The 22,135-nt window shown below is 36.2% G+C and overlaps 1 protein-coding gene across 1 annotated transcript in view; it reads right to left on the bottom strand.

Moving 5' to 3' along the window:
• ZC3H6 (zinc finger CCCH-type containing 6) overlaps positions 1-22,135 on the bottom strand; it is a 58,674-nt gene that overhangs the window by 18,826 nt on the left and 17,713 nt on the right. The window contains exons 2-5 of the mRNA XM_030837370.2: positions 20,134-20,314; positions 13,225-13,347; positions 7,052-7,328; positions 4,448-4,581 (exon numbers count right to left, since the gene is read on the bottom strand). Coding sequence (XP_030693230.1) covers positions 4,448-4,581; positions 7,052-7,328; positions 13,225-13,347; positions 20,134-20,314 — 715 coding nt within the window. The remainder of the gene's footprint in view (positions 1-4,447; positions 4,582-7,051; positions 7,329-13,224; positions 13,348-20,133; positions 20,315-22,135) is intronic.

The following is a 22,135-nucleotide window of genomic DNA, read 5'->3' as shown; positions in this document are numbered from 1 at the left end:
CTAGGAGACAAGTCAAACACATTATGATACACTTAGGTGGTAGAATATTATACTGTCATTAAAAAATCATAGGATGGAAAGACAATCTGGGGACATAAGAAAATGTTCACAATACCTTACCAAGTGAAAATGTGATCCCAGTTTATAATAATAAAGACAAAGAAAAAGACTAAAAGAATATACCCCTACCTTTAACAGTGTATGTCTCTAGGTATATCTCTAAAAAATTATAGATTGCTTGCGTGTGTGGTTATTTTGTACTTTCTATAGGAAAAAAATGGAGGATGCATTATCTTTAACTTTTAAATTAAGAAAATTAAGAAAAATTAGTATGTGGTAGAAAATCTCACAGCCCTACCTGTTTTTCTTAGTTCTTCTCCTCAGTCTCCTATTCAACTTTTGCTACAAGTATAAGAGGGTGGAGTAGCAAGAGAGTATGAAGCTTAGCCAAGCTAAGGACTTCCACTCATGAGTGCTATAAAATATCACTCTTTTTCAGGCTCTTAGCATGCACAGTGCCTTGAACATCGAGGAGCTTAATAACTATTGATATTTGCTCTTCTGATGTGATATCAGTTTTCCCTTTTCCCTCAATTTGTTAGAAGATGGAGAACAAAGCACAGTCTACTGAAAACAGGAAACTGCCTCTCAGCAAACACTTAAGGAAATAGATGGCTAAACTTAAATCTGACCCTCAGGGCTCCCAACTGATGAAATACACATTTTACTAGAAGGATTCTGAAAAAAAGTACAAGAATACCAGGAAAATAGAGAATCTTTGAGGTTCTTTTAAAAAAATACATATATATACCCAAATTGCCCAAGGAAAACGCAAAGAAACTGCTTATACTCTACTCTGATAGGATCATTTAAAATGTCTTAAATCTACGTAAATTTTACTTACAAACATTTTCTATTTCTAGGCTCACTTAGAACAGGTAGATATAAATGACCAGTTCACATATGCCTTCTGTACAAGGAACTGTGGCTGTAATAAAATAGGCAGCCAAAGAGAGTGCATTGTGCAAAGTCAATGAGCCAACCTGAGGAATATAACTCTGAAATTAAAAAGTAAAAATATTAGGTAATCACCCTCCCCCCCCAAAAAACGCTGAAAAATGTACCAAGTTGTACCTACGTTTCATTAATAACTTACTCTTTCTATGTTACTTTCCAATGATACACCTCGTTGTCTTAACGGAGGATCGCTGGGGGCTGTTTTTTTCCAGTTTAGTTCTGTTTAAACAAGTAGCAAGTACTGCAGTACCCATAACTATGGGAAAACTGACTATAATCAAGGTATTCTAGAAAATCTAAAGCAACTTGAACAAAATTTCAGGATAAAATAAAGTGCCTAGAAGGTCTTTTAAGCTTGAGCGTACAGAAGAACCACAAATGTCCTCTATACATTTAAAAAATTTTTAATTTAATTTTTATTTTATATAGGAGTATAGCTGATTCACAATGTTGTGTTGTCCTCTATCCTTAAGATCTTTTATGAACTATAAGAGCTGGAAGAATGACAGAAGTAATCTAGTTCATCACCCTTACTAGACAAATATGAAAACTGAAGATTAGTGAAGTTAGTGACTTGCCAAAGTTTACGTTTCATGTTAGGAGAATCAAGATAGAACTCTTTGCACTGTATCACACTGTTTCAAAGAAAACACAATTCAAGAAAGAGGGAGAAGGAATTCTCTGGTGGTCCAGGGTTAGGACTCTGCGCTTCTACCGCAGGGGGGCATGGGTTTGATCCCTGGTCAGGGAACTAGGATCCCGCAAGCTGTGCGGTGTGGCCAGAAAAAAAAAAGAAAGAAAGAAAGAAAGAGAGAGAAGGAAAAGACAGAGAAAGGGAGGGAAAAACCAAACTACCCACTTGGTGATTTTAAAATTTATTTACTCTAGAGGATGTATTATATTGGTATAGGGAACAAGAGCATAAAAGATTTTTTAAATATACTAAAAGGAGGAGGAAATTAAAGGATCTACTGGGAAAAGAATATGTATTTATAAAAAAAATTTAATAGCTACTATAAAGACTAAAAAATTTTAGGAGTTTTATGGCCAAAAGACTGAATAAGGCTTTAAAATCCATCAAAAGTTTGCATGTTCTGTGACTATACTTGAGTTTTCAAGAAAATTAGTGTGGACATGCAGGTATTCCTAAATTTATCTGGCCTTTGGAGGATATTATACTCCTTGAAAAGGCAAGGGTAAAAATGGGTCTATGTTGGCCACTCCAAGTATGTTCACTCTACCCTGGATGGGCCTCCACCAAAGCACTCCTGAACATGAGCTGCTTCCTTGGACTCTGACACGCTCCTGCTTGTTTCTGGAACCGTAAGAAGAAATCTCTCATGAGAGCCAATAAACTGACATAGTGTTAATAACATATTTTAATCTTGATAAAGAAAGGAAACATATTCTAAATCTGATAAATGTAAAAGAAAGAATTTATTCTGATTTTCTACTACATGATAAAGAAATCTTTTAGTTGCAGCCCAGATCTGCAAACATCTAAAATGTTAGTGCTTGAAGAGGCCATTAGAATTAATACTGTACTCTAATTTTACAGATCGAGCAAACTGAAGCTCAGAGATAGGCAGTAACATGATCAACGCCACACTTCCTCGGAAGCTAATATTTTTTCACATATAGGGTATAAGTACTGAATATAGAAGAAGACTTACTTAGAAAACATTCACACTAATTTCGTCTAGTGAAAGCAGCACATCCTAGACATCTACACGTGTCTAGAAAGATGGACAGGCAGGTTATAGTCACCCAGAAATTCTAAGTTTGTTTCCATGGAGCGGTGAGTTAAGAGTAAATGTTAGTAGGTGTGTAGGAAAAAGAGTTCATGGTCAAGTAAATTTTGAAAATGATGGGTTGAACAAAGTAAAACAGACTTCTTTATGCCTAACCTGCTCAGAGTGTTTAATACATTAATGTTGACTGAGAATCCCCAAGAGTAGCGTAGCATGTGCTGGGTTTCACAAATTCATTTGGGCCCAAACTTCTTCTTTCTGTTAACAACTCCCTAAGTAGTACCTTAATGAGTACATATTAAGAAATCTTTGCCCATTATCTTTAAACCCAGAAATGAGAAAACTGAGCATTTTCCAATTATAATATGTTACTATCCCTTTTCTTTTTTTTTTTAATTTTTAAAAAAATTTTGCCCGCATTGGGTCTTTGCTGCTGTGCACAGGCTTTCTCTAGTTGTGGTGAGTGTGGGCTACTCTTCGTTGTGGTGCGCGGGCTTCTCATCACAGTGGCTTCTCTTGTTGCGGAGCACAGGCTCTAGGCGCGTGGGCTTCAGTAGTTGTGGCACGTGGGCTCAGTAGTTGTGGCGTACGGGCTTAGCTGCTCCGCAGCATGTGGGATCTTCCCGGACCAGGGCTCAAACCCGTGCCCCTGCATTGGCAGGCAGATTCTTAGCTACTGCACCACCAGGGAAGCCCCTACTATCCCTTTTCTATCAATCAAGGTTGCAGCTACTGATAACCCACCGTTGCTCTGTACAATTCAATCAAATCTTACTGGAACAGTGGCAGAATACAGGAATTGGACCACTCTAATCCAGAAAGTCGCTACAAGGTTGAAATGTACTGTTCAGAGTTCAGTTCAATTCAACATGTATTTATTCAATACCTACTATACACATAATTCATAAATTCATCTTTCCAACCATTTATACCTCCTTTTTTCTCTTTTAATGATTTCAACTGTAATAAGTAAGTGAATTTACTGCTATCTCCCTTCTTGGTCCTGCTACGTATTGAGCTATTAGCATTTTATTGCCATTTGCATCTAGGGACCGTGACTCCTAGGAAAGGAAAGTACAACAGAGAACTAACAGAACAAACATTTTTGCTTTCAGACATATCAATTTTATTTTGAGGTGCTTTCCAACTTACCGATTTTATTTCGAGGGCACCAAAACGTGCATCTGTGTGCTACTATCAAAACTAATTAAAACAATACTTCTTTTCTGGAGTTCATCTATACTCATTCGATCTGAACTGGAAAATTTTCATTTACTAGGAAAGTAGCATTAAAATCACAATGCTGGGCTTCCCTGGTGGCAGAGTGGTTAAGAATCTACCTGCCAGTGCAGGGGACATGGGTTCAAGCCCTGGTCCGGGAAGATCCCACATGCCACGGAGCAACTAAGCCCGTGCGCCACAACTACTGAGCCCACGTGCCACAACTACTGAGCCCGCGCACCTAGAGCCCGTGCTCCTCAACAAGAGAAGCCACCTCAGTGAGAAGCCCGCTCACCGCAACTAGAGAAAGCCCACGCGTGGCACCGAAGACCCAGTGCAGCCAAAAGTAAATAAATTAAATAAATAAATTAAAAAAAAATCACAATGCTTTCTTTTGCAGCCAAATAAGTTACAAAACGGAAAAGCTCCTCTCCTCATTATATATAAATTCTCAGTACCTCTTGAAAGTCATCTGTTCCTGAAAACACATTAGGCCCTTTATTGGCCCTTCCTCCACGGTCTTTGCGTTTGATTTTCTTCGGCAAGCCGCGTCCACGAGCAACATTAAAACTTTTAACCCTCTGTTCAATACCTAAAAAAGTTAAAATGTACTTCAGATAGTTAAAAAAACAGCACACTAGACAATCTACTAGTTTACAGGGAATAGCTTATTTTAAATAGTCTATAATGTACAGTGTATTCTTTTTTTCCCTTTAGATTCAGTGAAAACAATTAATTCAGTCTTTACATTTTACTTCGTGGGTACTGCTCCTTATTGTTTTGTTTCTTAAGGGATGTTAACAACATAAGGAAGGCAAGAAACAAGGACATATACATGGCTGGAGAGGTCAAATCTAGTTTTATTCTTCTCAATTTTCCTTAGAATAAGCAATTAACAATGTTTTCTGTTTTTAAGAGAATTAAATATTACATTCATCTCTAAGGAAGACATTGTAGGTATTCGTGATTAATTTGTGGCAAATTGAGTTTCTACTGATAATGTTGAACAGACATCACATATATCTCCAAGCAAAATTTATACTTGTCTTTTACTTTTGAAAAACTTGATATTTAAAAGTCTCTAAAGAGATACTCAAATGACTAAAATTATATATTAGGGTAGTAAGTTACAATACAAAGTGATTTCTCATTATATCAAAGTCATACTGAACTAATAAGTTTTCTAATGATATTAAACCTACAAAATAGCCAATAGATATATAGAAAAATGTTTCACTTCATTAAAGAAATCAAAGAAATTAAAAATTTAAAGATAACATAACTATTTTCACCTCATAGAATAATGCTGGTAGGGATTTGGAGAAATTGGCATTTGCACACACTGGCAGGGGTGTTATAAATGGCTACATCACCTTTTTGGATATCAACTTTGTATATGGATCAAAAATCTTCAAATGTAGCTATGTCTTTTGACTCAATTCTATATTTCAGCATTTACTCTCAAAAAAAAAAATGTTTGCCAAGATGTGTATAAATATGCAGGGTTAATCACAGAATTTTTAAAAATGGGTGCAACTTAAATCCCAAATAATTACTAACAAACAAACCTAACAGTTTAGTAGACAAATTATGGCATATCTACTTAATTGAATAGAATGTAGACATTAAAATCTACTCATTAACATCAGAATGACTGAGGTACAATTCACAGTTAAGGGAGAAAAACAAGTTATAACAGTGTATATAGTTTTTTGTTAAAAAATAATTGTCAAAAAATTCTAGACGAATGTATACCGGGGAATTCCCTGGCAGTCCAGTGGTTAGGACTCCGTGATTCTACTGCAGGGGGCCTGGGTTTGATCCCTGGTTGGGGAACTAAGATCCCACAAGCTGTGGCACAGCCAAAAAAAAAAAAAACAAAGTATACCAAAAATATTAATAGTAATTGTCTCTGGGAGTAGGGATTCAAACTGCTTTTGTTTTATCTTTGATCTTTGCTGGGTTATCTTTTCTACACATAGAAAAAGTTTTCTACATTTGACCATATATTATTTTCATAATTCTGGGGGAAAAATGAAAGTCAAAATAAAATGCAATACTCAATTCTTTAAGAGAACAAACAGAAAGAGTTTGAAAGGAAGAACCCCAGGTGGGAAGGGATGAACAAGGCCTCTACATTCCCCTTATTCCCCAAGTGGAATGATCCCTGACACCACTATGTCTGGACTCCAGGAACAAACTTACTAATTACAATAGCATATGCATAGACAAATTCCTGTCTCTTTAGTTCAACAAAGCCTAGATCCACATTTTTCAAAGGAATTTTGCTTGGAAATCAAGAAAAAATAAAGCCATAAAAATAACCAAATTTACTCGTAACTGATTCCTTTTTTCAATGATAATTAAATGATAGTTACATAGGGCTTGGTGCTCACTACTTCACCTCAGCCTCATCTCGCTCCAGTTTTCTTGAAGCAGACATATTGACTGGACAGTTCTTAAGGCTGATTTGACCCTGATGTTACCCATAATTTCTATGGCAATCTTGTACTGGTCTCTCCAGGGACGATGTACCTCAATATAGCAGATGAATAGGTTATCACTCCAGAAATTTCTTTAGATTATGTTCTTATTTCTGATCCTGAAGGATGTCTATAGTCCTGAGTACATTTACATAGTGAAGATGATCACTACATTTTAAAGCCTAATAAAAGAATAGCTTCCCAGGATTCTGTCCTTAACAGGTCTAAAACATAAAGTAACCCAGAGTAACAGAGACAGCTGAAAAAGGTAGGTTATTTCTTTCAGTATACTGATACCATATAGAAGGGAGGGGAAAAACATAACAGGAAAGTTGTTTTACATTTTTATACACTTTAAAAATATTAAGAAATCTTTTAGATTCAAATTTTAAAATATCATGCAGATTGAAATATTTGTAGATTTTTGTCCTCAAGGTCTACAAATAAAAAAAAAAACGAATTCAGGAAGCACAGGAATAAGCTGATCATGAGAAAGGGCAAAGAAATTTAAGATTTTACTTCATATTTACCTGTTTTAATAAGGTTCTCATATTAAAAAACAGACAATTTCAAACTTACCTTGCTGGATCCCTTTCAATCTTTGTTTTTTCCCTGGTTCTTTAGAAAAGGATGATCCTAAAGCAGTATTTGAGGTTTCTTTAGCTTGCCTGTATTGTTTCAGCCGACTGGCAAAATCTTCCTCTGTTTCCTGACTGTAGTTACCAAAGTTGTCATCACTGTAGTTACCAAAGTTATCATCACTGTAGGTACTGTACTCATCATATTCTTTACTTTTAAATTTTCTGTTATGTTGACTCTTCTTTGATGCCATGTAGCTTCCTGATATATGTCCATGCTAAGTGAAAACGCACAACCATTATCAAGATTTTTCAGTTATATATAGGAATTGATAGTAACACAGGACATCTTTCCCCCCCCAGAAAGCTGGGAGAAAGAAGGGGAAAAGACAGTTATTAGTTCTGCCTCTTGGTTAGAACTTATCTATGGCACTATTTAAAACTAAGTTCAAAAAGCTAAATGCTACTCTGATGTTATTAAACATTATAATGTTCATAGAACATTGCTGGAGAGTGTGTCTTGTTCACTTTTTGTTTTCCATGCCCATGTCTTATGTTTCTCATGCTCCATGCCTCGATATTTATACACATAAGAGTACTTTAAAATCCATACTGTCATACAAAAATTCCGTCTCCAAAAAACTGAAGAGGTCTTTTTGAAAACAGAAAAAAAAAATAGTGAAATAGCTTGGAGTAAGGGTAGAAAATATATAGAGTCTCCTAAGATTCAAAAATTCCCACATGACACGTTTAAGCATATTATATTTAATTAAAAAACTATATGTAAAGTCAAATTTGTAAAAAGAAAATATTTATATTTGAGGTCTAATAGAAAAAACAGAGATTTCCCTAATAGTAAAAAACATCTAATGAATAAATTGCTCATTAGAAACTATTTATTGCACTTATACATTATTAATTTTATTGCTTTTTACTAAAGCATGTAAAAACAAAAAATACATTGTAGTCCTAGAAGTTCATTTAATGATAGTATTCAAGTATATCTCTATTTACTGAAATATTTTTATTACTTCTATCATATCTATTGTCAATTTTTTTATAAGAAAGCAAGAAAAAAATTGCACATAGGGCTTCCCTGGTGGTGCAGTGGTTGAGAGTCCGCCTGCCGATGCAGGGGACACGGGTTTGTGCCCCGGTCCGGGAGGATCCCACATGCCGCAGAGCGGCTGGGCCCATGAGCCATGGCCACTGAGCCTATGCGTCCGGAGCCTGTGCTCTGCAATGGGAGAGGCCACAACAATGAGAGGCCCGCGTACCGCAAAAAAAATTGCACATAATTACAGCTTGAGGATCTAGAAAAAGTCAGACCATGACTCATTTTCAGTTTAGTACATTTTAAATGTGATATAAAAATACTGCCCTGGCAGAATACCAACACGAGACTGTGTTTTTAATAAAATGCAGAGAACATACAGAGTGAAGTAAGTCAGAAAGAGAAAAACAAATATCGTATATTAACTCGTATACGTGGAACCCAGAAAAATGGTACAGATGAACTGGTTTGCAGGGCAGAAATAGAGACACAGATGTAGAGAACAAACGTACGGACACCATGGGGGGAATGCGGGGGTGGGGGGGCGGGTGGTGGTGGTGGTGGTATGAACTGGGAGATTGGGATTGACATATATACACTAATATGTATAAAACAGATAACTAATGAGAACCTGCTCTATAAAAAATAACAATAAAATAAAATTCAAAAAAAAGTAAAATTCAGAGAAATATTAAGTCCTTTTCAGCAATTATAAAATAGAGAAAAAGTATATAACTAAAGCAATCAAGAAAATCAATTAGCTCATCAGTTTTAAATTTTGAAGACATTATATTAGATTTCCAAATTTTTTTAAGCAACATTTTTAAAGTTTATAAACTGTTCTCAGTCTAGCACTTCAGAAATTCAGAAGGGGATCTACAATTATAGCCAAAAGACTGTTTCTTACATTTAAAAAAAAGCCACTATGAAAATAAAACAAAAAATAATTGCTTTGATTAAGTTGAAGATTTATTAGTTGAGTGGTACTTACATTTCCTTTTATAAAAAATGTGATTACATTAATTCTTCAAAAATATATTTCAATGCCTAATGAGCAAGGATTACTCTCTGTTAATGGGCGAGTATGAATTTTTCTCTAGAGATTAGATGCTTTTCACAAAAGCTTTAAGTCTTAATATTAATCCAATTCTCTGATTTTTCACATCCTTTACAAAAATAATCTCCATAATTCCTACTTTTTCAAGCAGAATTATCCCTAAACCTTCAATCCATCCCTCCCTTGTTTTCCCAACTGCAAATAATCCTAATAGCCCTCTAATTATGCAAACCTCAGGGCTTCTTCTGCAGTGACAGACTCTAATGTGGCTTGCTGCAGTGCTTAGTGTTTGCATCAGGGCACCACCCATGCGGTGCAAGCTCTCCAGGAAGCGCTAAATGAATGAGGGGTTACAGAGCAGCCCCAGTTCTCTAGGAGAGTATCTCCTCGTGCTTCACATGTTCACCATTTGGAATGAACAAAATGTACTCACCAGCAAGGATCTAGCAAGTATTTTTAAAAGCCCTCCTAAAGATAAAAGAAATGAAAAAGACTATAAATTTTACTGAAGGATATAGTTTCTCCAATCACTTTGCTTATTGATTATTAGGCTATCTACCTGCTAGAATGTCTGTGGGGGCAGATTTGGTTTCTGTTACACAGGCTGTCACTCTAAGCATGAAATAAGAGAACAGGAGACCCTGAACAAGGATGAGGAAAAAGGAGATATATTAAGTACTAATTTAATAGCTAATTTAATAGCTAGATGCTAATACTATATTCTATTGTCGGCCTATAACTGTAGAAGTGTCATACAGTAGATACTCGTTATCTAATCAAATGAGATTTTTAGGATATACTTTCTAACCTCAGTGAGTCAACACTAAACCATATGTGAAGGAAATGATCCTGAACTTTCTCTTCTAATGGCAGACTAGGTAATTTAATTCAGATCAGTCCTCCTCCTAAAAAAATGCAGCAAAGATAGACAAGATATTTCTTTCAGACCACTGTAGACATCAGAGAGCTAACAAATTAGTGAAGGATTACTGAACCGTTTCCCATGGAGTAGATGAAAATCCCCAGAAGTGAGCAGTACTTGGAGCTGTTTTTGCTCTGAAAGCATTAGCCCAGCATGAAAAATCATCTGAAAAGGTTCAACAGCACTTTTGACTATCCTTTCAATCTTTGGGAACAAAAGGAGTCCAGAGTCTGGAAAAAGCGGAAGCCTTAGCGACCCCCACCCACCAGAACTCAGAAAGTCTGGGGTTTTTCAGATACATGCACACTGACCTGAATACTCCTCAGTGCTCCTGAGAGCATTAGGATTTTTCTAGCACAAAATAATATTCAGATGGAAGATTCTGTTCATACAGTGCAACATATTTAAGGAAGACATAAAGTATATCATGTTGTTTTAATTTTTTTTCTGTTTAAAACACATCAAATAATGTTTGCACTTGAAGAGGTAGGTGGCACAAAATTCATATACTGAAGCCCTCACCCCCAGTACCTCAAAATATGACAGTGTTTAGAGAAAGGACCTTTAAAGAGGTGATTAAGTTAAAATGAGGATGTTAGGGTGGGCCCTGATCCAATTTGACTGCTGCCCTTATAAGAGGAAATTTGGACACACAGAGACACAAGGAGTCCACGTGCACAGAGAAATGACCATGTGAGGACAAAGCAGCACGAAGGTGACCATCTACAAGCCAAGGAGAAAGACCTAAACAGATCCTTCCCTTGTGGCCCTCAGAGGAAACCAAACCTGCCAGCACCTCGATCTTGGACTCAGATCTAGCCTCCAGACTGTGAGAAAATAAATTTCTGTTGTTTAAGCCACCAGTCTGTGGTATGTTGTTATGGCAGCCCTAACAGACAAATCCATGACATAGTCTTTATTTTCAAAGGTTTAAAATTTGTAGCATATGTCTTATAAAATATTTTTTTAATATCAGAAAGCAAAGAATGAAATTGAAAGTTTAATTTTTCTCTTTAAAAAGCAGTAACTCAAAACCACAGTGAGATATCATTTCACACCAATTAGGAAGGCTGTTATCCAAAACAAAACAAACAAACAAAAACAGAAAATAACAAGCTTGACAAGGACGTGGAGAAATCAGAAAAATCTCATGCATTGTTGGTGGAAATGTAAAATGGTGCAGCCTTTGTGGGAAACAGTTGGTAGCTCCTCAGAAAGTTAAATGTAGAAATAACATATCATCAAGTAATTCCACTCCTAGGTCTATACTCCAAAGAACTGAGAGCAGGGTCTCAAAGAGATACCTATACACCCACGTTCATAGCAGCATTATTCACAATGCGCAAAAGGTGGAAGCAATCCAAGTATCTATCGACAAAATGTGGTATATACGTATAATTGAGTACTATACAGCTTTGAAAAGGAAGGCAATTCTGATACGTACTACAACACAGATGAACCTTGCAAAAATTATGGTAAGTGAAATAAGCCAGACACAAAAGGACAAATACAGCATGATTCCACCTATATGAAGCACCTAGAGCAGGCAAATTCATAGAGATGGAAAGTAGAATAGTGGTTACCAGGAGTGGAGGGAGGGGGAAATTAGGTATTATTGCTTGATAGGTACATGGCTTCTGTTTAGGAAGATGAAAAAGTTTTGGAAATGGACAGAGTGATGGTTGCACAACATCATAAATAAACTTAATGTCATTGAACTGTATATTTTAAAATGGTGAAAATAGTGAATTTTTCCAAAGACATACAAATGGCCAACAGACACATGAAAAGATGCTCAACATCACTAATCATCAGGGAAATGCAAATCAAAACCACAAGGATAGGGCTCCCCTGGTAGCACAGTGGTTAAGAACCCGCCTGCCAATGCAGGGGACGCGGGTTTGAGCCCTGGACCAGGAAGATCCCACATGCCGCAGAGCAACTAAGCCCATGTGCCACAACTACTGAGCCTGCGCTGTACAGTCCGCAAGCCACAACTACTGAGCCTGCATGCCACAACTACTGAAGCCCGTGTGCCTAGAACCTGTGCTCCACAACAAGAGAAGCCACCGTGCACCGCAATGAAGAGTAGCCCCCGCTCCCTGCAACTAGAGAAAGCCAGCACACAGCAACAAAGACCCGATGCAACCAAAAATAAGTAATTAATTTTTAAAAAGCACAAAAACCCACAAGGACATATCACCTCACACCTGGCAGAATGGCTATCATCAAAAAGACAAGAAATAACAAGTGTTGGTGAAAATGTGGAGAAAAGGAAACACTTGTACGCTGTTGGTGGTAATGTAAATTGGTGCAGTCGCTGTGGAAAACAGTACAGAGGTTTCTCAAAATATTAAGAATAGAACTACCAAATATCCAGCAATTCCACTTCGGGGTATTTTCCCAGAGAAAATAAAAACACTAATTCGAAAAGATATATGCACCCCTATGTTCACTGCTGCATTGTTTATAATAGCCAAGATATGGAAGCAAGCTAAGTGTCCATTAACAGATGAACGGATAAAGAAGATGCAGTATATATATATATATATATATATATATATATACATGCAGTATATGCAGTATATATACAATGGAATATTACTCAGCCATAAAAAAGAATGAAATCTTGCCATTTGTGACAATAAGGACGGACTTAGAGGGCATTATGCTAAGTGAAATAAGGCAGATAGAGAAAGATAAATATCACTATTATTTCTCTTATATGTGGAATCTAAAAACCAAAACAAATGAGCAAACATAACAAAACAGGAACAGATTCACAGATAGAACAAACAAGTGGTTACCAGAGGGGAATGGGGATGAAATAGGTGAGGGAGATTAAGAGGTACAAACTTCCAGTTGCAAAATAAATGAGTCACAGGGATGAAATGTACAGCATGGGGAGAACAGTTAATAATAATGTAATATCTTTGTATGGCGACAGATGGTAACCAAACTTATCGTGGTGATCATTTTATGTACAGAAATATTGAATCCTATGTTGTGCACCTGGAACTAACACAGTGTTGTAGGTCAATTATACTCCAATTTAAAAGAAAAAGAGAGAGAAAAAGAAATAGTTAAAATGGTAAATTTTATGTTCTGTATATTTTATGACAATAAAAATAAAGGCAATACCTGAGGAAATGGAATGTCATAATCCCTGTAGAAACCACTTCTTTTTCTGTGGGAACTTTCTGTATGTTCGACCTCTGAATCAAGGCTGTAGTCTGAACTATCATCACTGGATGGAGAATTATGCTAAAAGAAGGAAAAACCAAAAATGTTACATTTACAAAAGGAAAAAAAATTTAACTAGTATCTAGATAAGCTTGTTTCAGCCAGAGGTGCCAACCAACAGATTATATTATCCTAGTAGGTTCTGCAGTATTAACTGGAAAATTCTTGTTCCAAAGACCACCTCCACCCCAACTCCTCTGAAATTTTCTGAGGAATAGTACATCTTCCTCTTTTCTCGGGGATTTTAATGGCAGCATTTTCCCCATCATCCCTTTGGCCCAAGGACTTCAAATAGAAAATACTGCACCTCTATGCTCTAAAGTGATCTTAAATTTAAGTTAATCTTTATTTTTAAAATCTTTGGCTGCGTTGGGTGTTTGCTGCTGCGTGCGGGCTTTTAGTTGCTGCGAGCGGGGGTTACTCTTCGTTGCAGTGCACGGCTTCTCACTGTGGTGGCTTCTCTTGTTGTGGAGCATGGGCTCTAGGCACGCGGGCTTCAGTAGCTGTGGCATGCGGGCTCAGCAGTCGTGGCTCGCGGGCTCTAGAGCGCAGGCTCAGTAGTTGTGGCGCACGGGCTTAGCTGCTCCGTGGCATGTGGGACCTTCCTGGACCAGGGCTCGAACCCGCGTCCCCTGCATTGGTAGGCGGATTCTTAACCACTGCACCACCAGGGAAGCCCCTAAGTTAATCTTAAAGGAAATAAAATTGGTTCCTCATCACCAAAAAGAGTCCTAGAACATGAATAGAGTATGAAGTAATTTATTTTTACCTAAAACAGCTTTAGAGTTCTTAATCTATTGCATAAGTACCCTAAATCTAAAAGATATCAAAACATTCCAAATTATAAATATAACATAAATCCAACCCACAAAATTGAACAAAGATGAAATGCAAACCACAAGTAATTGACAGTGATTGACAAATATCAAGAATAAGCTTTTTCAAGTATGAATGCAATTTCAAAAAAAAAAAATCACGAAATATCCTCCATCTAGCCAAAATAATTACCTTCCCAGGTTGAGCACCCTCTTTAAAAAAATTTTTTGAAGTTCTTATCAACAAAGACACTGACTCTGTATTTTATCATCCTTGCATTCCCAGCATCTAAGACTAGAACAAACTCAGTAAAAATGTGCTGAACTAAATTGACCTCTTGATACTTTTACAGTAGAAGGATCTGTTTTCTTCTACTCCATTCTTAAATGCTGGTTTAAGAAGACAAACTGTTTTCCTCCACCTTGTTCTTAAATGTTCTGGGGTTTAGTTTTGGTGTGCTGTTAATTCTGCTTTTGTTGATCTGATAGGTGATATGAAGATCTTTTTATAATTATGCTATGAAACGCTTCAAGCTTAACTACCTAATCTTTTTGGTTAGGACTTGAAATAAATATTGTCCATTTAAAAGCCAAGTTTGCTCTGTTACTAGCAGAAGTCAGCTCTGGCTCAAAAGAAAACCTTTACCTTGAAGAACACTAAAGGGGTAAGGCTTGCTTAAGAAGAAGTTCAAACAGAGGCATTGCTTCAGGAAGAGCCATCAGAGAAGAGAAGATTCTGTTTAAGGGAGAAGATTCTTCAGGCTAGCCCCCCAAAATGAGTCTAGAACACAGACGTTAAGAAGTCATTAGGAAGGCTATTATAAAAAAATATGTATGTGGCTCACCTACAGTAATAAGTAATTATTAACCCAAAATTAGCAATTGGACTACATTAAAAATAGCTGGAAATAGTAGAGAGTAATTAAAAATTATTAAATTTTTAAGTGAAAAGGATAGTATACTTTTTTTATTTCAGAATTTTTGAGTTTCTTTTTTTTGGTTATTGTTTGGTATCTGTTTGGTGTTTGAAAGTGTTCCCTTAATTTTGTTATTTTACCTATAATACAGTGGTGGATTATTTCTTTCAATACACTTGGTTGGTAAGTACTAAAGGTCAAGTCTAGGGACTTTCCTGGTGGTCCAGTGGGTAAGACTCCACGCTCCCAATGTAGGGGGCCCTGGTTCGATCCCTGGTTGGGGAACTAGATCCCTCATGATGCAACTAAGAGTCTGCATGCCACAACTAAAGATCCTGCATGCTGCAAAGAAGATCCTGCATGCCACAACTAAGACCCAGCCCGGCCAAATAAATAAATGTTTTAAAAATAAATAAAGTTCAAGTCTCAGTGATTATGCTTTCTATAGAACTCTTAACAAACATGACACCACAACGTGGTGAGTAAAGAGGGCAAAAGACATAGTCAAGAACTAATTAACAGGATAGACATTTAGTGACCCCTTTAAATATTCAAACAGTAACAGAAAGAATTTAGGGACTTCAGTGACTTCCCCAAACCATGCCAGCCTTTTCACACCTTTTTGCTTTTGTATTCTCTGTGTCTCTTTGGTCAACGAGCTAATTCCTACCTGTCCTTCAAGATTTATCACAAAAAATCTCCATGTCCAATAGTAAGAGAATGATACTAAAGTATAATACAATACAGAGCAATCAATTAAAATGGTATTTTAGAAGATTTTATAGAAACAACAAAATGTTTATCTGTACTATTAAGTGAAAATGCAAAATATAAAATCAATTAAATGGCATTTCTCTAATAATAATTGTCCACAAATTCATTATTACTCCTACCCTCAAGAGGTGGAGATTAATTCCTCTCCCTTTGAGTGTGGACTAGACTTAGAAGCTTGCTTCTAGCAAACAGAATTTGTCAGAAGTGATTAGGTTATAAAAAAGACTGTAGTTTTCATCCTGGGTGCTCTCTCATGCTCTCTTGCTTTGGAGGAAGCCAGCCAAAGCACGAGGTCAAAGAAGTGGTATGTAAAGGGGTCCACATGGTGAGGAACGGAGGCCTGCCAAGAGCCACATGACCGAACTTGGAAGAGGATCCTGCCTTAGTCAGGAGATGACTGCAACCTCGCAGGAAGCGCTGAGCCAGAATACCAAGTTAAGCCGTGCCCACGTTCCTGACCCACAGAAACTAGGAGACAAACTTTTGTTGTTTAAGCTTCTAAGTTTGGGGTAATGTGTTGCGCAGCAATAGTTAACTAATACAGGTTTTGGTATCTGGAAATGCGGTGCTGCCAGTACAAATATCTAAAAGGTAGAACTGGTTTTGGAACCAGACAGTGGATAGAAACTGGAATGATTTTAAGAGGGCACTAGTGAAAGCCTAAGATCACCCTGAATTATTGTTAGTAAAATTTTGGACTTTGGGGCGACTTAAAAGGAAAGTGAGAGAGATCTTATTAAAACTGGAAAAAGGGAGATCCTTGCTATGCAGTGGCAGAAATCTAGCAACACTGTTACATTCAGCAATATGGAAAGTAGAAAATGTGTCTAATGAACTAGGTGATCTAGTTAAGATTTTCAAGCAAAATGTTGAAAGTACCTATCTATGAGGAAAGATAGATGAATTAAAGGAAGAACTGTTAAAAAGGAACCAGGACTTGATGGTTTTAAAAGTTCTTAGCCTCAAAATATCTAACTTTGTTTTTGTGCTTCCCTTTTTTCTTAATTAGTTTGGCCAACCCGTGCTGCAGGGGGCACAGGTTCGATCCCTGATGGGAGAACTAAGATCCTGCGTGCCGTGCAGCATGGCCAAAAAAAAAAACAAACTACTGACTTTTCATTCTAATTTGTTAAATTCTACTTATAACTTTATTAAGCCCTTCCTTTTTGTTTCTGTCTTACTTTGCTGTTTTCTAGATTTTAATACTATAATAATTTTTCTTCTGATAATTTTTTAGCTATCTTCCATATGTCAAATTCTATTATTATTTTCATGTAATTCGGCAGATTTAGTCTGCATTCAAAAGTGTTTCTCTTTTTCGACTTTGTTATTTATGTCTAGATTTATTGCATTGTGGTTTGAGATTGCTCTTTGTACTATTTCTACTCCATCAAATTAATTGGAGTTTTCTTTGTTGCCTATGACATGGTCTATTTTTATGAATATTCCAAGTATACTTGAGAGAAAGATATAGTCTCAGGATTCAGAGCTTACTATATATTTATAATACTTATAATACTATATATTATAATATAATATTATAATATTTCTTTAATATCCTTACCACCTTTTCATCCATTTGATTAATCTCCTTGGGTTAAGAGAGGTATACTGGTGTATCTCCTGTTATTACTGTATTCCTGTCTATTTCTTCTCATAGTTCCTATAGTTCCTGCTTTATGAAAACTGATGTTTAAGGGGATATTAAATAACAATAAATAAATAAATCTTCACTGTGAATTATAACCTTAACATTATAAAATGCCCTTCTTTGTTTCTTTCAATGCCTTTTTGACCTAAATTTGACTTTTTCATATATCAACACTGTGATTTCTGCCTTTTCTTTCTTTGCATCTGCCTGGTATAGCTTCACCCACTTTTCATTTTTTTATTTTTTTAACATCTTTATTAGAGTATAATTGCTTTACAATGGTTTTACCCACTTTTTAAATCTTTCTCTTTTACATAGCTTAGAGTTGGATTTTGCATTGTTGGGAGGTATATCTTTTGGTATTAGAAAGATTATATTTTTGTTTCAGTTATTTCTTTCAAGTTGTCTTTTTCCAATAACCTTAGTCCCTATCCCTTCTTTGCATACTATTTGTTTACTAGTAGGACCAATATTGAAATTAGGCAGTAACCTCTTCTTCTACTTCCTCTCTTTCATTCCCAGGATAATAATTTGAAGTATATTTAAAAAGTCTCAGTTAATAACTAAAAAACTACCAAGAAGGTTATCCTGCTTACCATATATTCTTCTGCTTTCCCTGACGTTTTTTACAGCTGTAATGTTTCGATATATAATTTACTGCCCCCCATGTCCATCATTTAGTCTTAGCTTTACAGACTAATACGTAGTGTATGTAGATCACTCTCACTTTTTCAACCAGTCATTTTGGTTATCTGAACGTGTGCTCTAGGAGATTCTATGACAAGTCTTATGATAATATTTCCTGACTTCTATTATATACAGCTTTTCTGAGGACTTTATATTTGAAGTTCAGTATTTAGCTGGATATAAAATGCTTGGCTTGCATTTTATTCAAATACGTTACTCCATTATCTTCTGGCATAAAATGTTGATATCAAAAATTTTTCTATAAATCTGACTTTCCTTTCTTAATAAGTGGCTTGGTCTTTTTGCCTAAATGACCAAAGGATTCCCTTTTCCCCCAGTTCTGCTGATGCTGTTTGATCATAGTCTGTATTATTTTCTTAATTTTTAAAAATCATTTTGAAATGTTAGGTTAAGTTTTTCATGTTTTGTGGGCATTCTTTCCTTTCTGGAAGAATATTATTCTCCCCAGTTTCCTCTTTTTTTTTTTAATAAGAATAACGTATATGGAATGTGGTCATGGTCCAATCTTGTTGCTCATGTGTCAAAGGAGGAAGGAGCCAGGAAAACTTTCCTAGCTTCACTCTCTAGGGTTATTTCTTCTGTCGTTAGCACATGAGGTATTAAAAAACATGGCTGTGTATCTTCTGAGATATGCCACCCCTGCTCCCTTCCCCCATTTTCTTTCCTTGGCCCTAGTATTCTTGTCCTCTCAACTTAGATTCTACTCCTAGCAGGTTTCTCCTCAGGGTGGGACTCTGTCCTAGAAGAGATTTAGTTGATGAGTATTCATCAGGCACAGACCATTCTAGCACCATACAATCTTACGTGGTCACCTTATACTCATGTGGGAATTGGGAGCTAGTAAAGCCCCCTCTCAGTTTCCATTGCTGTTTCTCAGTTTGGCCGACAGGCTTTCCATGTTCACTGGGGACTCCTGCATTGAGATGAATACCTGTTGGTAGTTTGTTTTCTGGAAGTTCTTTTTACCTTTCTTCTGCTTCATTTCACACAATTGCTGATCCTACTCTGGTCTTGTTGCTGTCTGTGGTTGCTGTCTGTGGTTTTTTATTTTTGAGGTTTGTGAAGATAACTTGTTAGTTCATTTTTTGGTAGATGCTGCCAATGAATTTTTGGTTTTGCTATTCTAATTGCTCTGTTTTTATGGGGGAAATTCAGGGAGTTTCAAAAACTACCCCACCACTGCTGCCAACTTTTCTCTGATTTCTCTGTCAGTATAGGTTTCCCTTCTTCTCAACCGCAATCCACATTATTCTGTATCCAGCACCCAAGTGCTCTCTTGATAGCATTTGTTTTTCAATTGTTTACAGCTCTCTCCTTCCCTTTTCAATGTAATCTCTATAACAGCAGAGACCATTTCATTCATTACTATAACCCCCAGCATACAGCACAGAGATTTCCACAGCAAGCACGCAATAATACTTACAAATGAATAAATAAATGAATGGATGGACAATGCCAGTGCTGTTAATCTACATCTGTAGAGAATGAAACTTTCTTTCCTTAAGCTTTCAGTATTCTTGCATACAATCTTCCATCAATTTAAAAGATTTATTCTAATTTGCATTAAAAGTTACTTTGATTATTTAATTTTTTTATTGGAGTTGAGTTGCTTTACACTGTTGTGTTAGTTTCTGCTATACAGCAAAGTGAATCAGCTATACGTATACATATATCCCCTCTTTTTGGATTTCCTTCCCATTTAGGTCACCACAGAGAACCTAGTAGAGTTCCCCTGTGCTATACAGTAAGGTTCTCATGAATATTTTTTAAATCTTTAAAACATTTCATATAATCTTTATGTTCATAAAATTTCTTAAGCACATAAAAAGATCTAATCCATATATTTTATAAGAAAACAGGCAATGATTTATACTTTGTAATTTTCAGTGTTTTATATTTCATAAAAATTTACCAAAAGAATAAAAAGTAGATTCTAACTAACCTTATGTTTCTCACGTTTTCTCCTTTTGGACTTTTTCTTCTCTTTTTCTTTCTTGTGTTTTTTCCTTGATTTTCTGTAGGCTTTCTCATTTTTCTGCTTTTCATCCTCTTTTGCTTCCTGTTCTTGTGTTTCTTCAAATCCTGCATCATCTATTTCACCATCTTCTAATTCACCATCTTCTCTGTAAAAGACAATGAAAATTTTAATTTTCAAAAGTCAATTCTAAAGAGAATCTTACAGAAACAGTTCCAAAAGAAAAAAAAAGCATGAGCCAAGAATTTAAGTTATACTCATTTAGATCAGGGGTTGGCCAATTTTCTATAAAGGGCTAGATAGTAAACATTTTAAATTTGCAGGCCACATATGGTTTCTGTTGCAAAATCTCTTTTTTTACAACACCCTTCAAGAACATAAGAAGCAATTTCAGCAGCCATAGTTTGCCAACCTCTGATTTAGAGTAAGAGCATTGACTCTCACTCAGTAAACGAATGAATGCATGAATGCAATAGTATCCCAAGGTAATACAGCAATAGTTACCATCTATAATACTAAGCTACCATAAAAATGAAAGAAAGAAAGAAAGAAAGAAAGAAGAAAGAAAAAGAGGGAGAGAGGGAGGGAGGGAGGAAGAAAGAAATTAAAACACTTTAGGAAGCAAACATTCTAACTACAGGAAGGAATTTAACTTAGTGACCTGTAGACAGCTATAAATAGCTTTAAAGTAAAAGCAATGTAATATATTAATTCTCACCATAAGAGTAAACTTCAATAAGAAGACAAATTTCAATAGGTAGATAAGTAATCTACCTACTGAAACCTGAACCACAAAAGCAGAATAATAAATTCCTCAACTTGAATCTGTAAAAAATATTCAGAGTAAAACCCCAAATCTACAAATCTTTATATTAATTATGACATTTTTATAGTTATAGAAGCCCCAACGTTCACTAACAGTATTTTAAATGCAAATTAACCAACTGATCTACATGGGAAGATAAATACATAAAATAATTTTAACATTTTATCCTGTTTCCATACAGTTTGAAAAAATGCAAACAACTACAAATATTACATGGTGATACAGAAAGATAAATGTCTTTTGTGACTGGAAGCAAATGAGAAGCACACAAACTATGGTGTGTGCATTTTAAAGATACTTTTAAATTACTAGAAACGTGTGATTTCTAAAATGCAAAACTGATCATGTAGCACTCTCCTGCTAAAAATCTTCAATGATGTGATATCTCAAATTTGCTTCAAACAATCCACTGAGGATGAAGGAAGTGGTCTCAACAAGACTGGCCATGAGTTGGTAATTGCTGAAACTGTGGGATGTGTATATAAGGATTCATTCTACCATTCTATCAATATGTGTTTGAAGTTTTCCATAATAAAAAAGACAGTATCAGTGATTCCCTTCTGACCTGAGGATGATGTCAACACTCCTTGACTCCAAAAGGCCCTTTATAATTGAGTCCCTGATTCACCAGCTAATTTCAATTCAAGTCCCCAAGCCTTAAACATTGCCTTAAAAACTCTCATTGCCCTGCTCCTCTCAACATCCACCCTCTCACCTCCTTCACCGGCTAAGTCCAATTCAATCTTTAGGACCCGGTTTAGATGTCCCTTCCTGCAAGATGCCTCCACTGACTACTCAGGATTAGGTGAGCTGCTCCATCCTAAGCACTCCCCTAATAATTCTCATTTCTTTATCTCTGCACTCTACACGTTATGTCTGAATGACTTGCTTATTGGTTGGTGAAAGCGGGGTATGAGACTGTCTTTCACAGCTGTATCTCCTAATCCCTAGCACGGTGCCCTGCTTTTTACTGAATGACTGAATGTAAAATACCCATAACCCTTGCCATTACAGAACAGGCACACAATATCACCCTGTATTGACTGTGAAGTCAATGTTGTTTTTCTCCAGTTTCCATCATAAAATCAGAGGTATATGTCTATTTAGGTGGACTTGAAAATTTCATGTGAGGCAGGTTCAGCA

Source organism: Globicephala melas, chromosome 12 (genome assembly GCF_963455315.2).
Source record: "Globicephala melas chromosome 12, mGloMel1.2, whole genome shotgun sequence".
NCBI classification, from domain to species: domain Eukaryota; kingdom Metazoa; phylum Chordata; class Mammalia; order Artiodactyla; family Delphinidae; genus Globicephala; species Globicephala melas.
This window is presented reverse-complemented; position numbering and strand designations above follow the sequence as displayed.